This window comes from Nicotiana tabacum, chromosome 17, assembly GCF_000715075.1.
Source record: "Nicotiana tabacum cultivar K326 chromosome 17, ASM71507v2, whole genome shotgun sequence".
Classification (NCBI taxonomy): Eukaryota; Viridiplantae; Streptophyta; class Magnoliopsida; order Solanales; family Solanaceae; genus Nicotiana; species Nicotiana tabacum.
Window position 1 is genome coordinate 149519621 of NC_134096.1, and position 14451 is coordinate 149534071.

A 14451-nucleotide genomic window follows, 5' to 3' on the forward strand; every position below is an offset into this window, starting at 1 on the left:
AATAGAGAGAGATTTTTGAAAAAGAGTGAAAAATGTAGAGGGATTTTTGAAGGGTATGGGGAGAGAAACGTGGGGAGTGATATATAGACGTTAGAGTGATTTAAGGATTTAATTATTATCGTTAAATACCCAAAAATATATATAATTGATAATTTTGTATATATAATATAGTTAGATTAAAACTTGAGCAGGAGGTTAATAAAGTATGAAATAGTGTATAGGAAAATAAAAATCCAATTTTATTGGATCCGACTAGTAGGCGGGTCGGCAGGAAGATGAACCCGTACTCAAACGTTACCACTCTGTTGTCTGTCGAAGCTGAGAACGCTACAGCAGTGTTTCGACTCAGTGAGTCGTTGATCAACAACAACGAGAAGAAGAAGCAGAAGAAAAGGAAGAACGAAGATGAGGAAGCGCGATTTAGCTATTCTGATGCTATCTGCTTTCGCTATTTTCTTTTCTCTTCAGGTATTCTTTTTTCTCATCCTCATTTCTCTATTCAACGCCATTCTCATAGTGCCAAAAAATAGCACCGATCTTCAAGAACCCTAGCTTCTTAAATACTGGAGTATCACTTTTCCTAAAAATTCCTACTTTAAACTTGTATTTATTGGCTATGTATATAATTACCAGCACGAAGGTGATTTATCGTTCAAGGAGGCATGGTTTCATCTATCCGAAGAGTATCCCATCAAATACGAGGCCGAGCGTCTTCCTCCCCCAATTGTTTCCGATCTCAACGGTGATGGCAAGAAAGAGGTCCTTGTCGCAACTCACGATGCCAAAATTCAGGTAATTTCCTTAATTACAATCCCATAGGATCAGAGACTAGATATAGGATTTATAGTCAGTGAGTTCCAAGTGTGCATGTATAAACGATTAGGTTTGACTAATAAGATATAAAGGGCAAGCCAAATACTTTACGGATTATACAAGTATAGAGAGTCCTCAGAGGGCATTTTTGTTTAAGGCTGCTCACCTTTTTGAATATAAGGAACTGGGAGAGTAGAGGTTATTTCGATAAACCAATGCATAAGCTGAGGCTCCCTACCCTCTGGAAAAAGCTATGCGTGCGACTGCACTATTGAAGCAGTCTCAATCTGCCCTTCCGTTCGATCTTTGGTTTATTCTGTGTGGCTGGACAGTACACTAGGCTTGACAATTTCTGAGCAACATTTAGTAAACTTCTTAATCAATTTTCCGATGAAGCTCAATCTACTTTGTTTGCTGGAAAATTTCTTGTCTGTCGTTTGGTTTTTTTAGGTTTTGGAACCACATTCTAGGCGTGTTGATGAAGGTTTCAGTGAAGCACGTTTGCTCGCGGAGGTGTCCCTCTTGCCTGACAAAATTCGTATTGTCTCAGGCAGACGAGCAGTGGCGATGGCCACTGGTGTGATAGATAGGAACTATAATCACAGGGAGCCTCGTAAGCAGGTCCTAGTTGTTGTTACCTCAGGTTGGTCTGTGATGTGTTTCGATCACAATCTCAAAAAGCTATGGGAGGTCAACTTGCAGGTGCTTTTATGCTTGGAGATTCTCACATTTTGAATTACAGAAACCTCTGATATACTTTCTGATAAACTTATGTTCTATTTGTTCTTCCTGGTTAATTCGTACAGGAGGATTTTCCACATAATGCTCATCACAGGGAGATAGCAATTTCCGTAAGTAATTACACTGTAAAACATGGAGATTCAGGCTTGGTTATTATTGGTGGAAGGATGGAAATGCAGCCTCATGTATGTAATTACTCCTTTCTAGAAGTGACCAACCCTATTAGAATGTTATTTCATTACGACTTAACTTTGTATTTACAAAGTAAAAAGGCCCAGAAAAAATTACAGCTTTGTGGGACTTCTTGACACTTGTAGAATCTGTTAGCTAGTCTCTTACCCCTTTTTTGGTAGTTTTCTTCGAGTAAGTAAAAGTTACGAAGCGAAATTTTCTTATGTTACTTATTTCTTCCCTTTCAGATGTATATTGATCCATTTGAAGAGATTGAAATGGCTGAGAAAAGTGCAGAGCAGCACAGAAGAAGTGCTGCTGAGAAGGAGGTAAATATTCATGCTGTTTGAAGTACACATTTCTTCTTGCTCTTAAGGTTACTATTATGTTCCCTGTGCTCTATTTATTGCTAGCTGTGCTCTTTTTTGTTCCCCATTATCGCTGAAACATAATATTACTTATCATAGTTATCCCTTGACTTTCTTCCGTTTCATCTTCTCTTTCTTTCTCATGGGTTGTGTTCAGCTAACACACAATGTAATTCTTGAGGTTTTGGCTATGCTGACATGATTTTCTTAAGAAGAAAACTAAATTCCCATATATGTAAACTGAGAACAACCATTTACTTATAGAATTAGCTAAGAATATTTCTAGCATTTTAGGTGCCTAAAAAGATTATCGACTTCAAAGGATGATGGTCTAGTAAATATTTCTTTTGTTGCATAATTTTCCTGTACCAAAGCTCGAATTGTGATTCAGTAGCTAGTTAGGCATTTTTATAGTTCTCCTCCCTAGTTTTTTTTTTTAATGGAAAGCAATGTAGTCATGACACGTTGCATCATCTCTATTGTTGTAAATAATTCTCAGTTATCTGGGAATTAGTGGGCTGTAGTTTGCTTTCTGTTATCAATGTGATGTCTTGAAACCTTATTTGTCCTCTTTCAGTTTCACTTGCCTTTATTGCATCTGGTCTCAACGTTGGGAGGAGAGGGGGGGGGGAGTAGGAAATGGAGTTTTATCAGTTAAGTCATTGTTACCTTTTAAAAAAAACATCAATTAACTCGTTATTTGGGGAAGATAGAAATTGAATACCGAATGTGTGTGTTTTCTTTTTTAAGAAGATAAGTAGCTTGTATGTTGAAAAGAAGATAAGTCTTTTCTTTAATTCCTCTTCTTGACCGGTGTGCTTCTCACTTGCTTATACCGGTTTAGAAGAGGAATTAAAGAAAAGACCTAGTATCGTGGCTTTCACTCAAGGAGTCTGACTTGAAAATGACTTATATCAGTTCTGGTTGCCTGTAAATTTGGGAACATGACGCCCTTTTTATATTCCCTCTTTCATATTTCGGCTCTGATCAAAGAAAAGTATTCTTTCTGCATCCCTGTTTGTCATATTAAATATCACAGAGACAAATTCTAGATGCTTACATAGTCCACATGACTCTGTTCTGGTTGAAATAGTTATAGCTCTTACATGTGCACAAAGGGCTGAGCGTTTATCATTATCCTTTCTCACTTCTTCTTGCTGATTTTGTAATTTTGTGTTATTGAGGTCCTTGAAGTACTTATAAACATGCAACCTTTCTAGATGATAATGCTTATGATCCGCATGGGGTTGGTTGTATTTATGTAGTTCAGGGGGGTGGAGAAATCCCAATCAATATGCCTATTATTCCCTTTTATATTTGTCTAGTTTTGCTTTCTTTTGGTGGTGGGGGAGTTGATGCTGAAAATGAGGAAACTGTTCCTTTGTGTAGAGGCTGTTTTAAATTCAGTTTTGTAGTTATCCTCTTTTCGCGAATATGTTTTTTTCAAAATATGCTTATGGTAATACGTTATTCCTGGATATCTTTTTTATTTGGTGTCCAACTTGACGTACTTGTTTAATGCAGGCTTCTGAGAATTCAGGAGCTGTTGATTTACGCCATTTTGCACTTTATGCACTTGCTGGTCGCACCGGTCAACTTCGCTGGAGCAGGAAGACTGAGGTTACCCACTAACTCTCCCTCCCCCAAAAGGAGCCTTTTCTGCTTCAAGTTATGTTTCCCCAAAGAATGAAGATGGTGTTAGTATTGTCGCTTATTTTCCTTCCGATATTTCTTGGTGTAAGTTTGTTCTGGACTACCTTTCAGGTCAAATATTTCATCAAGTGTGTATCCTAGAGGTATCTGTACCGTAGACCAATATTAATGTTTGCATTGCATCATTGCTGGTCTGATATTTATTGAAAAAAGGTGTCATGAAGTTAATAGTGAAGAAAAATTTCAATTTGGAATTGAACATCCTGTGAGAGCTAGCTAGATTTATTATCTTTTACATCCAATTCTTTGCATTAATCTCACACGTGCTTTTACGACTTGCTGGTGTTGTTTCTAGCATAGAGTTTGTGATGTGAACATAGTCAGTTTGGGTTTGGGTAAACTCGAGAAGACATCTTTTTGAGATTTTTTCTATTAATGATCTTCAATCTTTTCTAAGATATTTCTTTCTTTTTTGTCCTGATATTGCAGAATATTCAGACGCCATCTTCTGATGAATCTCTTCTAATTCCACAACATAACTACAAGCTTGATGCACATGCTTTGAACAGTCGTCATCCTGGGGAGGTATAGAAACATACTAGCTCATTGAATGCATTTGGGGTGTCATCAATTGACATATTTTTTGCTCTGTTCCTTATCTTTGAAAAATATCTACTTGAAACTTTTTCATTTAGGCAATCTCATAATTTTATTAAAAACTTAGGGGTTACAGTAACGCTTTCTGTTTTGTTTATTTAAGTTAAAATAGTATATATATAGTTGACGAATATTGGGATGTCACTTTGTAGAAGAACGAGAAGCCTTTCTCTTATTATAAGTGATTTTTCCATGTTAGTTTTCTGTTCGCTTTCTTCCTGTCATAGTTGGTATTGCAGTGCAATGTTTAAAAGTTCATACTCTTGCTTATTACTTCCTCGCCTTTTTGTTTGACGATTCTCCTTATGATTGTTGTTCTAAGAAAACCTTAAGTAGATGAAGTTGAAACCAAAAAAAGTTTTTGATATGGGGGTTTACAGTAGAGATTTACCTATGAGCCCTTACTTCTTGCCTATTTATGGATGACCAAACCAATAAGTACAAATAAGGTTTCATGGTGCATGATATTTGCACATGAAAAAAGGGCAGCCCGTGCACAAAGCATCCCGCAGGGTCGCACCCCTAGGGGTGTGATGTACATTCTACTCTAATGCAAGCATTATTGGCTGCTTCCATGGCTCGAACATCTGACCCACATGTCACACAGAGACAACTTTACCGTCGCTCCAAAGCTCCCCTTCCAATAGCCAAATATTGGAGTAGTACTTTAGAGTGTAATGGTTTAAGAAAATGTAAGAGTGAGACAAAACATGTACACTACAAATTTAGTGTCCAATTGTCCATAAGAACAATAAAGGTGAAGTGAAATTAGACGAGATTATGTTGCCTAACTGCAAGATATTCAGATATCTAGGTTTAATCTTTTAGGAGAATGCCATGATATGTGAAGATATAGCACATGATTGCAATAAAGGAGCGGGTAATGGAGTGTCTTTTATAAAGAATCATGTTATGTTGTAGATTCTCTACCTTTTGGTATACCTATTGTATACGGGATTTTCCCCTTTGTTAATAATATCATTTATCTTATCAAAAAAGGGATCGTTTAATGGAGTGATATGCAGTAAAAGATACCTAAAAACGTAAAAAAGTCAAGTTCCATAGAATGATCGTGAGACTAACAATGTTATATCAAAGTGATTTGGGCCGTATTTACCTAAAAAGTAAAGCCAAGTTTCATAGAACGACTATGAGATCAACAATGCTATATGGAAGTGAATATTGAACTTCTATAGCCCAAAATATCTACCTGACGAGTGTCATAAAAATATGTATATTAAGAGGGATGAGCTGTCATATGAAATTGGTCAATTGTAGGAATGATCACATCCAATAGAGGATGCAAGTGTTATTGTGGTGTTTTCACTAAATAATTTATTCATGTGAGAAGATCCCGCTATAAGAAGATATTGGAAATAAGGTACACCCAATCATGTATACAGATTGAAACCCTGAGGGTCACCCAAAAAAAAAAAAAAAGGAAGAGAAGAAGTTATTCCTCTCATATGTTCAAATCAACACCATCAAAAGCTCTTTTATTCTCTCCTTCCATAGCATCCAACATTAGTGCTAGTGGGGCAACTTTCCATGTCCTTGGCCAACTCTACCTTAATGCGTTTTTCATTGTGTCTGACATCGTCCTTTGTCTTCCAAACCAATTCAACACTTCCCACCAAAGTCGTGTTGCCACCTTGCTTAGTCCACATCCTTTCCCGAGCATTTGCACATGAAGCAGCAGCTTAGGAATGTAATTCTCTGCCTTCTCGTGTTCTCGGCTATCGTTCCTTCCCCTCGTTACCATCCAAGCAAAATGCACACTTTTTCTTAACGCTATAGCATCTAGGTGTCCAAACTCATGAGTGTTGAAAAACGAAAAACCTGATTGTTTCCTTGTCATCAGCTTATGATAGTATGGCAATTGATCACTGTCCATCTCTTCTTGCTCGATAAAACTCTTTTTGTAGAGTGTTTGTAGTATATTTTGAAATTCAGTTACCCCTCAGTTCCTCTTGAACCTCATTTCCCAATGAACTCCCCCTTCATGTGACACAAGATCTGTTGTATTATGATCTCTCGCTGGCTTGGTTTTGGCATTGTATACAAAGGTTAGGGACGTAATTAACGCGAGTTGAATGCAAGTAGTGGTGTTATAGAAGTCCTTGCAACTAGCAGACTGATGTGAAGCAAGATTTTATCACCTATGAGTGGAGCACATGGATTTTAAAAAGGTGGCCATTCTTTTGATCTGATTTTAAAAGATGGAAAAAAAAGATGAAGAAAAAGATAGGATATTTTTCTATTTGAGATTATGGGTGCGACCCTTCCCCGGACCCTGCGTGAACGCGGGATGCTTTGTGCATCGCGCCACCCTTTTTACTCCGGAAACAACTTCTCTGCCTTATTAAAGGTAGGGGTAAGGTCTGCGTACACACTACCCTCCCCAGACCCCACTTGTGGGATTACACTGGGTCTGTTGTTGTTATGCTTCAATTTTCTCTTTGGGGTCGTTGTCTTCCCTTTCTCGAGTTTGTAACGCCTTTGCTTCCTCTGCTTCTGTGTCTTGTTCTCTTGATTCACTTCTATCCTTTTCTTTTTATTCCTAAAAACTAAAACTGCTCTTATTTGAATCTTTTTGTGCTTCTCTTCAACTCTCGTTGTTCAGTTACTAAAGCAATTAAATTTAAATTATATGCTCCAAATAAATTCTTTGTTCTATGGGTGATCATTGAAAATAAAAAATTATTTTTGCATTTGAAATTATCTTTCCGTGGCTTTGTTGAAACAGTAGAGTTTCATTTGACTATTTGAATTGTTTTATTGATATTGTCGTTACAGTATATACAGGATGCTGAATAAGTAATTTGCATTTCAGCTTGATGTTACAAGTACTAAGTCATATATTTTCGGTAATTTGTATTCACTATGAAATGTGCGCTTTACGTAGAAAAAGCTTGCTATTCGCTGCTTCTTTCTTTTCGCTTAAAACACTTGGGCAACATTAGGGTGATTCACACATATAGAGGATAAAATGAGATATTGTCGCCTGAGCTTGCGTGGACCTCCAAATGCACCCGTCTGTAGCTACACATTATAATGTTTGAAGGTGCTAAAAGAGAATAAAGTAAACTTAGAATCAAATCAAAGAAAGTAGTCTAAGAAAACCCCAATAACTTGAATATTGCGGATTTAACTAAGAACACAACATAATTGTTTCAAAAGATCCATATAAGTGTTACCAATTAGATGGGTCTAAGGCTAATTTGTTATTGTTACACTTACGTTAGGTCTGGTGTTTGTTATAGTATTTTATGATGTAAGACTTGTTTGTTATGGAATGAAATCAACCTGAATAGAGCTAATGGATATAAAAACCTCTTGCAGTTCTGCCAACCAGTTTGAGATTGGCCATTGATTGATATTCATTTTGTTGTTTCATCTTTTCCCACTACTTCTGCCTTGTTTGTTGAGAAATGCGTTATTCAACTCTAAAATCATATTCATCACTAAGCTAACTTGAACTGTTTGCAATTTTAGTTCGAATGTCGGGAATTTAGAGAATCCATTCTTGGAGTTATGCCACATCACTGGGTGAGTATGGCATCTTACTGCTCTATACTGATCGTCATTGCACTGCATGTAATTGGTGATGGCACTAATGCGAATTCTTTCGGACCAGGATCGGCGGGAGGACACCAGGTTAAAGCTGGCACACTTCAGGCGACATAAAAGGAAGGTGGTTAAGAAAGTACCTGGGAAGTCCGTCACTTACCCTTACCATAAGCCTGAGGAAAATCATCCACCTGGGAAAGACACTACTAAAAGAATCTCAAATGTTATTGGAAAGGCAGTAAATTACGCAAAATCAGCAAAACCCAAAAAGGTGATGGTTTACTATGGTTTTTTAGCAGTTCCTCAGTTCTCTTCGTCCTTGCCTTTTTTCTCAAGACTGTCTTGTATTATGTTCTGATAACTATTTGCCATTACTTTAGAAGATGTGTTTCTGATCTATCCTTAGCTGTGATCTTTAATTAATAATCTTAATGGCGTAATATTCCAGGATTCTGCAAGTGATGTACTCGTCAGATCTCAAATTGCTTGGAGTTCTAAATTTTTGTTAACATTTATGTAGAAAAGCTACTTTGTGAATTGGTTATTAGAGAAAAACTCTCTTACCAAATATGCTTTAATGGCGTTATGTTTTAATTGTTTGGTAATGTCACGCCCCAACCTCGGGGAGCGCGACCGGCGCTCAACAGAGTTACCCCGGTTGAGCAAGCCTGCACAATGCCGTCTACCTAACTCACCCATGAATAAAGAGGAATACATTTCATTAATTAGACAGTAAGAGGTCATGTGAATAACACCGGTTCATTTCCATTAGTTACGTCATTAACAAGTCTTCAAAACAGTACACTGTACAGTCATAGTTAAAGTGGAACAGATGATACGATTACAACATTTTTAGTTCAACCTTCCCAAAACCAGATACAACCCACACTATGTCTACGGAGCCTCTAACATAAACAAAAGATTGCTAAGACAGTGCCGGCAACAAGGCCCCGGCTATACCTTAAAATGCTATGGACAAAGGACAAGAGACACATGACCCCGAAATGAAGTGGGGCTCACCAAGTCAGCTAAGGAGAGGGTGTGCTGCTGTCATTGATCAACACCACCTGCTATGGAACCACCTGCATCCATTAAAGATGCAGCGCCCCCGGAAAAAAGGGACGTTAGTACATATGGAATAGTATAGTACTAGTATGTAGAACTAAACACCCTATCATTAGAATGAATAACAGTAAACGGAGAAGGATACATGAAATCATTAAGAGATTCAACATCATCAAGGTGTCAAGTTAGGGGAAAGGTAAATTTCAAGTAAGTTACAATCTTTTTAAGTTGGGAGATCCTTAGCATCGATACACCACCGTGTTCTTAGCATGGTGTCCGATCTCAGCCCGATCGGCTAAGCCGTCTCACCCCAAGACATCCACTCACAATACCACCATGTGCGCGGCATGGCGTTCGATCTCAGCCCGATCGGCTAAGCCGTCTCACCACAATGCCGTGTGGATCGACATCATATCACATCTCGCTAGCAATAATCTCATCCCATTCAAGAGGAAACATCTCAACACATCATTCTCATCCCATATAAGGGGAAACAACCTCATCACATTAACACGGGGATTTTTCCCTCAATCACTCCTGCCCCGGCACGTGTAGTTTCGGGGTTAGGTTATTTTGACCTACCCTTCCTCGGTGACTAAACGATACTCCCAATCATTTATTATTTAACGGATTTCAGACCCTTTTCATAATCTTTTACACATCTTTCCATTTCACTGGCACTGGTAGCCATAATTTTAATGTCGTTCTTGGCACGTTGGCCGTAATTAATATTTCATGCTTACTATTTCACTTTCAAACATCATAACAGATCGTCAACAACAAACATTTCCACTCAAGACTTTTGATACACATTTGAGCAATTAAGGGTCTTAGGCACATGTGATTTCTTACACAATTCGACATGATAGCTTTCATTAGAATCACGTTATTAAGTCATAACATATTAACACACAGCCCATACTTAAATCACCTTCTCAAATAGTAACTCAACATAACAAGAACATTTGGAATGCATATTGAACGCATTCATCTTTTGACACAAGACTTATTCGGAATAATCAATTTATAATGAGCAACATGGGACTTACAAGGCCATGGTGGGGTTCAATTCTAAAAGAGGAGTTTAGCCAACATACCCCGCTTTGAGCTTTCCTTAATTCACTACACAGTTCCGGAAGTCCTAGCAACTTTGATCTATTTGAAGATATAGCAAAAATGAACACAAATTAGAAAGGAGTTCATGTTTCCAGCCCATTTGAGCATTTTATCGAACACTAGGTGGGCATTATGATTTCTAGCTTCTCCTATGGTGGATTTCCTTCACCCCACAACCCAAGGTCTACCCATTTGAGCTCAACTACCTTCCCACAACTCATGATTGTACATGCATGCATAGATACACTCTCACACCCAAGAATCACACCCCTCATTAACCATCTTCTACCCCAAATTCGAAATTGAGACTAGGACATGGAACCTTACCTCTTAGATGAAGAATTTGTGAGCTTCTCCTTGTGAATTCTCCAACTTTGAGCAAGAATTGATGGATAGAAATCTTAGGAACTTTCCCTCTCACTCTATGGCACTTCCTCTCTCTAAAAATATCAGGTTTTCACCTTACAAATGATTTTCAACGATTATGTATCGAAATAGGGTCGGGTTAAAAAAATTAGAAAAATGAAGCCCGATGCAGATCTGCGGTCGTATATGCGACCGCATAACGCTTTTGCGGTCCGCAAAATGGACCGCATAATAGCCCTCCGGAACTGGGCATTTCGGCTTCACTCTGCGACAGGTCTGCGGTTCGCAGACCAATTCTGCGATCGCATAATGCGCCGCAGAACTTCCCTCCGTAAATTTCTATGTTGGATCTGCCATGGATTGTGCGGCCCGCGAAATGATTATGCAGCCGCATAATGGACCGCATAATGGCCCTAAAATTAGCTCAAGTTTCTGCTTCATTCCGCGGCAGATCTGCGGTCCGCAGATCAGTTCTGCAATCGCAGAAAATGCCTTGCATTGCCAAAAATTTTCTTCAACTCCCCAACGCACTGTCCAACCCAAAAAGTCTCGCCGCGAAGAATCTCTACAATCATCAACGCATAAGTCTACCTCGGCACCACGAAACCCCGGGTTTTAGGTAAAATTTTACGGTGCCTTACAGGTAATTCTCATACTCAAGTGTCAACCTATTTTGTAGAGTGAATGATTTGGCATATCGAAACTTGTCAGTAGAGGCGAAATTATATGAAAACTGGTTCGAGCATTTTCAGGCCAGGTAGTGATTGCTAAATATTGAGAACTTATGCCTTACCTACCTACAGAGGGAGGGAGGGAGATGTCTTTCTACCCCTCAGTTTGCACAAAATGACCGTGATGTGATGTCATACAGATTGATATCAATAAGCAGGTTTTAGGGAAGTAAAGGCATAGCTTTACTGCATCTACAAATGATTAAATCCTGGTTTTCATCTCGTTTAGACTGTAACATCTTTTCCATGGTTTTCATACTATATCACTAACATAATCCCTGTTTTGTGTTGGAAATTGCATTTCTGTAGGACCATCTAGTAGAGCAACATTTTTCTGCTGGCAGCTAATTTGAAGTTAGATCATGCATGGATAGTTAAGACCTATTCGACCATAATTGAGAATATTTTGACTATACTGCGGTCCTCAAACTATTTTAGCACTCACTTACATTTTCAGCATTTTATTGGTGCAGCCTTTGCCCTATATTCCTACTATCACCAATTATACCAAGCTTTGGTGGGTCCCTAACGTTGTTGTGGCTCATGAGAAGGAAGGGATTGAAGCTGTTCATATAGCAACTGGTCGTACTGTGTGCAAGGTACGTACTGTCGCTATCACATATTTGGTTTAAAATACTTGTGATTGATGATTCTAGTATTGCTGTGTGTATGTTAAAATATAGGGACATTGCCCAAGTAACAGAGGTCTCGAATAGTAGCTGTATGCCAAATGCTAAGCATGCTATTTTTTGTGCCAGAAAACTCTTTCGAGGAAACTCTGGACCCTTTTCATTCTCACTATCTCCTTGTCTGTTAGTTTGTGGTTTGATGTGAGTTCATGATTTCATCAGCTTCACCTCCTAGAAGGCGGGCTTCATGCAGATATCAATGGCGATGGAGTTTTGGACCATGTCCAGGTAAAGTATAAATTTTTGCTCACTTTCATCTTTCTCCATTTCCAATGTGAATTCCATAAAAAAATTGCGTACTAATATTGCGGACGGGATAAGCTCAATTAGCTTTGATATATGCGTCCTGCTTGAATGGGAGTAGATATGGATAATGAATCAAAGAATAAAGCAGCAAATAGATTGCTCAATCAAGAGGAAAAAGATGGAACTAGAATCTGACGAAATGACCAGTTGCAGAAGATCTTTAGGACACTAAACAACTGGCCTAAAAACTGAACTTGGGGAGTAAACTTTATACTTAAAAGCATTAAACTTTACAGTGGAGAAGTTTCTTTAAAAAACAGGATAAAATATGTGCAGAGGATGAGATAATTCTAGAGACACTCAGTTTCTCTTGAGCTTATATATCTTATGACTGACATGTATCTAGGATACTGGATGATAAAACTGAAAGTGGAAGGTAAGAACCCCTTCTTTTCTGAAAAGGTTAAAAGCTTTTTTAGGAGAGAAATCAACCTGACATATTTTCAAAGATCACAGAACTGGCGGATTAGAAAGCAAGGTGCTTTAACTCTAGATGAATGATTAAGGTTAAATGTTGGTGGCTTAACAGTACTGTTTTTGTAAGAAATCAATCAGCATTTTCACGCCTTTTTGTCTTTTCTTTTCTTTCCTTTTTTTTTTTTTTTTTTTTGCAGGTTGTGGGGGCCAATGGTGCTGAACAGACTGTTGTTAGTGGATCAATGGAGGTGTTGCGTCCCTGTTGGGCTGTTGCCACCTCTGGTGTTCCAGTGCGGGAACAACTTTTCAATGCTTCTATTTGTCGTCATTCTCCTTTTAACTTATTCCAGCATGGTGAATTCTCCAGAGGATTTGGTCACACTTTTGATGCAACTTCTCTAGAGGTAGCAACGCCTATTCTCATCCCCAGAAATGATGGTCATCGACATCGTAAGGGAAGCCATGGAGATGTTATATTCTTGACAAATCGTGGCGAGGTATCCTTTTAACTTGGAACAAGCGTTTAGTTTTAACAGTAACGCGCAATTGTTTCTTCACACTGAGTAGTTCGAATTCTGAAAGAAATGATTCCTCATGCCATGGACATGCTTAATGTCTTATCTTCCATGAGATTTTGGGCACATTCATTTTATTCAATTATTGAAAGCGGATTACTTGTCAGGTAACATCATATTCTCCGGGCTTGCATGGACATGGTGCTTTGTGGAATTGGCAGATATTGACTGGTGCTACATGGTCAAACCTTCCATCGCCTGCGGGAATGATGGAAGCTGGTACAGTGGTGCCGACTCTAAAGGCATTTCCACTGCGTGTGCATGACAGTCAAGAATTGATCCTTGCAGCAGGAGACCAAGAAGCTGTCGTATTATCTCCTGGAGGGAGTCTGTTGACTACTATTGACCTCCCTGCACCTCCCACTCATGCCTTGGTGTCTGAAGACTTTTCAAATGATGGATTAACTGATCTTATCTTTGTTACTTCAAGTGGAGTTTATGGTTTTGTTCAAACTAGGCAACCTGGTGCACTCTTCTTTAGCACACTCGTAGGCTGCCTTATAATTGTGATGGGAGTGCTCTTTGTCTCACAGTATCTAAATTCTACAAAGGGAAAACCTAGAGCAACTTATGGTCAGTGGTGACAAGTGAGACATACTGATAGTTTCTAGGGTGGCGTAAGCCACGAGATCCCCGACTTGGTGCAGAAAAGAACTACTGCATTGGGATTTCAGCCATACGCATCGGGGGAAGGGCTTCAGTTTGTGCGAATGGACCGGCTTGCAGAGAAAAAAGTTGGGAACTCTGTAAACTTTTAGAGAGCTCTTTTTCTTCTTAGTCCTTGTTCTAGTATATGATTGAGTTGTATATTACTGCAAGACTTGTTGCATATAAACTATGCCTCTAGGGTTAGATTAAGGTAAGTTTTTCTGTCAACATTTCATCCTTTGTCGTTTTTACTAATCCCCAAATGCTACAAGATTCTCAAGGTGTACTATAGCAATTAGCATGTTGCTCAAATTAGTGCAGTTTTGTATTCATCTGCTGTTTTCATAGCTACATCTTCCCCAGGTCTAGCTAGACATCCCCTCCCCCTATCCCCCACCACCCACAGAAAGAAGATATACTGTGCACTTGCTGTAGCTGAGATGGACATGCAAAAATAGAAGCAAAGGGAAGCCTTGCCACTGTCTTTTGCTACAGTAAGTTGATTGATAGCAATATAGTTTCATTGCCTAACGTATTGATCTGTGAACAGACTCCTGTGTGGTTT

General features: G+C 38.7%; 1 protein-coding gene across 1 annotated transcript; it reads left to right on the top strand.

Moving 5' to 3' along the window:
* Positions 1 to 6: 6 nt before the first annotated feature.
* Positions 7 to 14218, top strand: LOC107787396 (uncharacterized). Its single transcript, XM_075235285.1, has 13 exons — positions 7 to 468; positions 634 to 792; positions 1264 to 1515; positions 1620 to 1739; positions 1974 to 2054; positions 3618 to 3713; positions 4236 to 4331; positions 7899 to 7952; positions 8041 to 8244; positions 11725 to 11850; positions 12103 to 12168; positions 12861 to 13160; positions 13346 to 14218. The coding sequence occupies exons 1-13, from the start codon at positions 406 to 408 to the stop codon at positions 13820 to 13822; spliced, it is 2094 nt and encodes a 697-aa protein (XP_075091386.1). The 5' UTR covers positions 7 to 405; the 3' UTR covers positions 13823 to 14218.
* The last annotated feature ends 233 nt before the right edge of the window (positions 14219 to 14451 follow it).

Coding starts and splice junctions, on each gene's coding strand:
- LOC107787396 (XM_075235285.1), top strand. CDS start 406: ATGAGGAAGCGCGATTTAGCTATTCTGATGCTATCTGCTTTCGCTATT. Junction 1,516..1,619: donor TATGGGAGGTCAACTTGCAG/GTGCTTTTATGC, acceptor TAATTCGTACAG/GAGGATTTTCCACATAATGC. Junction 4,332..7,898: donor ACAGTCGTCATCCTGGGGAG/GTATAGAAACAT, acceptor TTGCAATTTTAG/TTCGAATGTCGGGAATTTAG.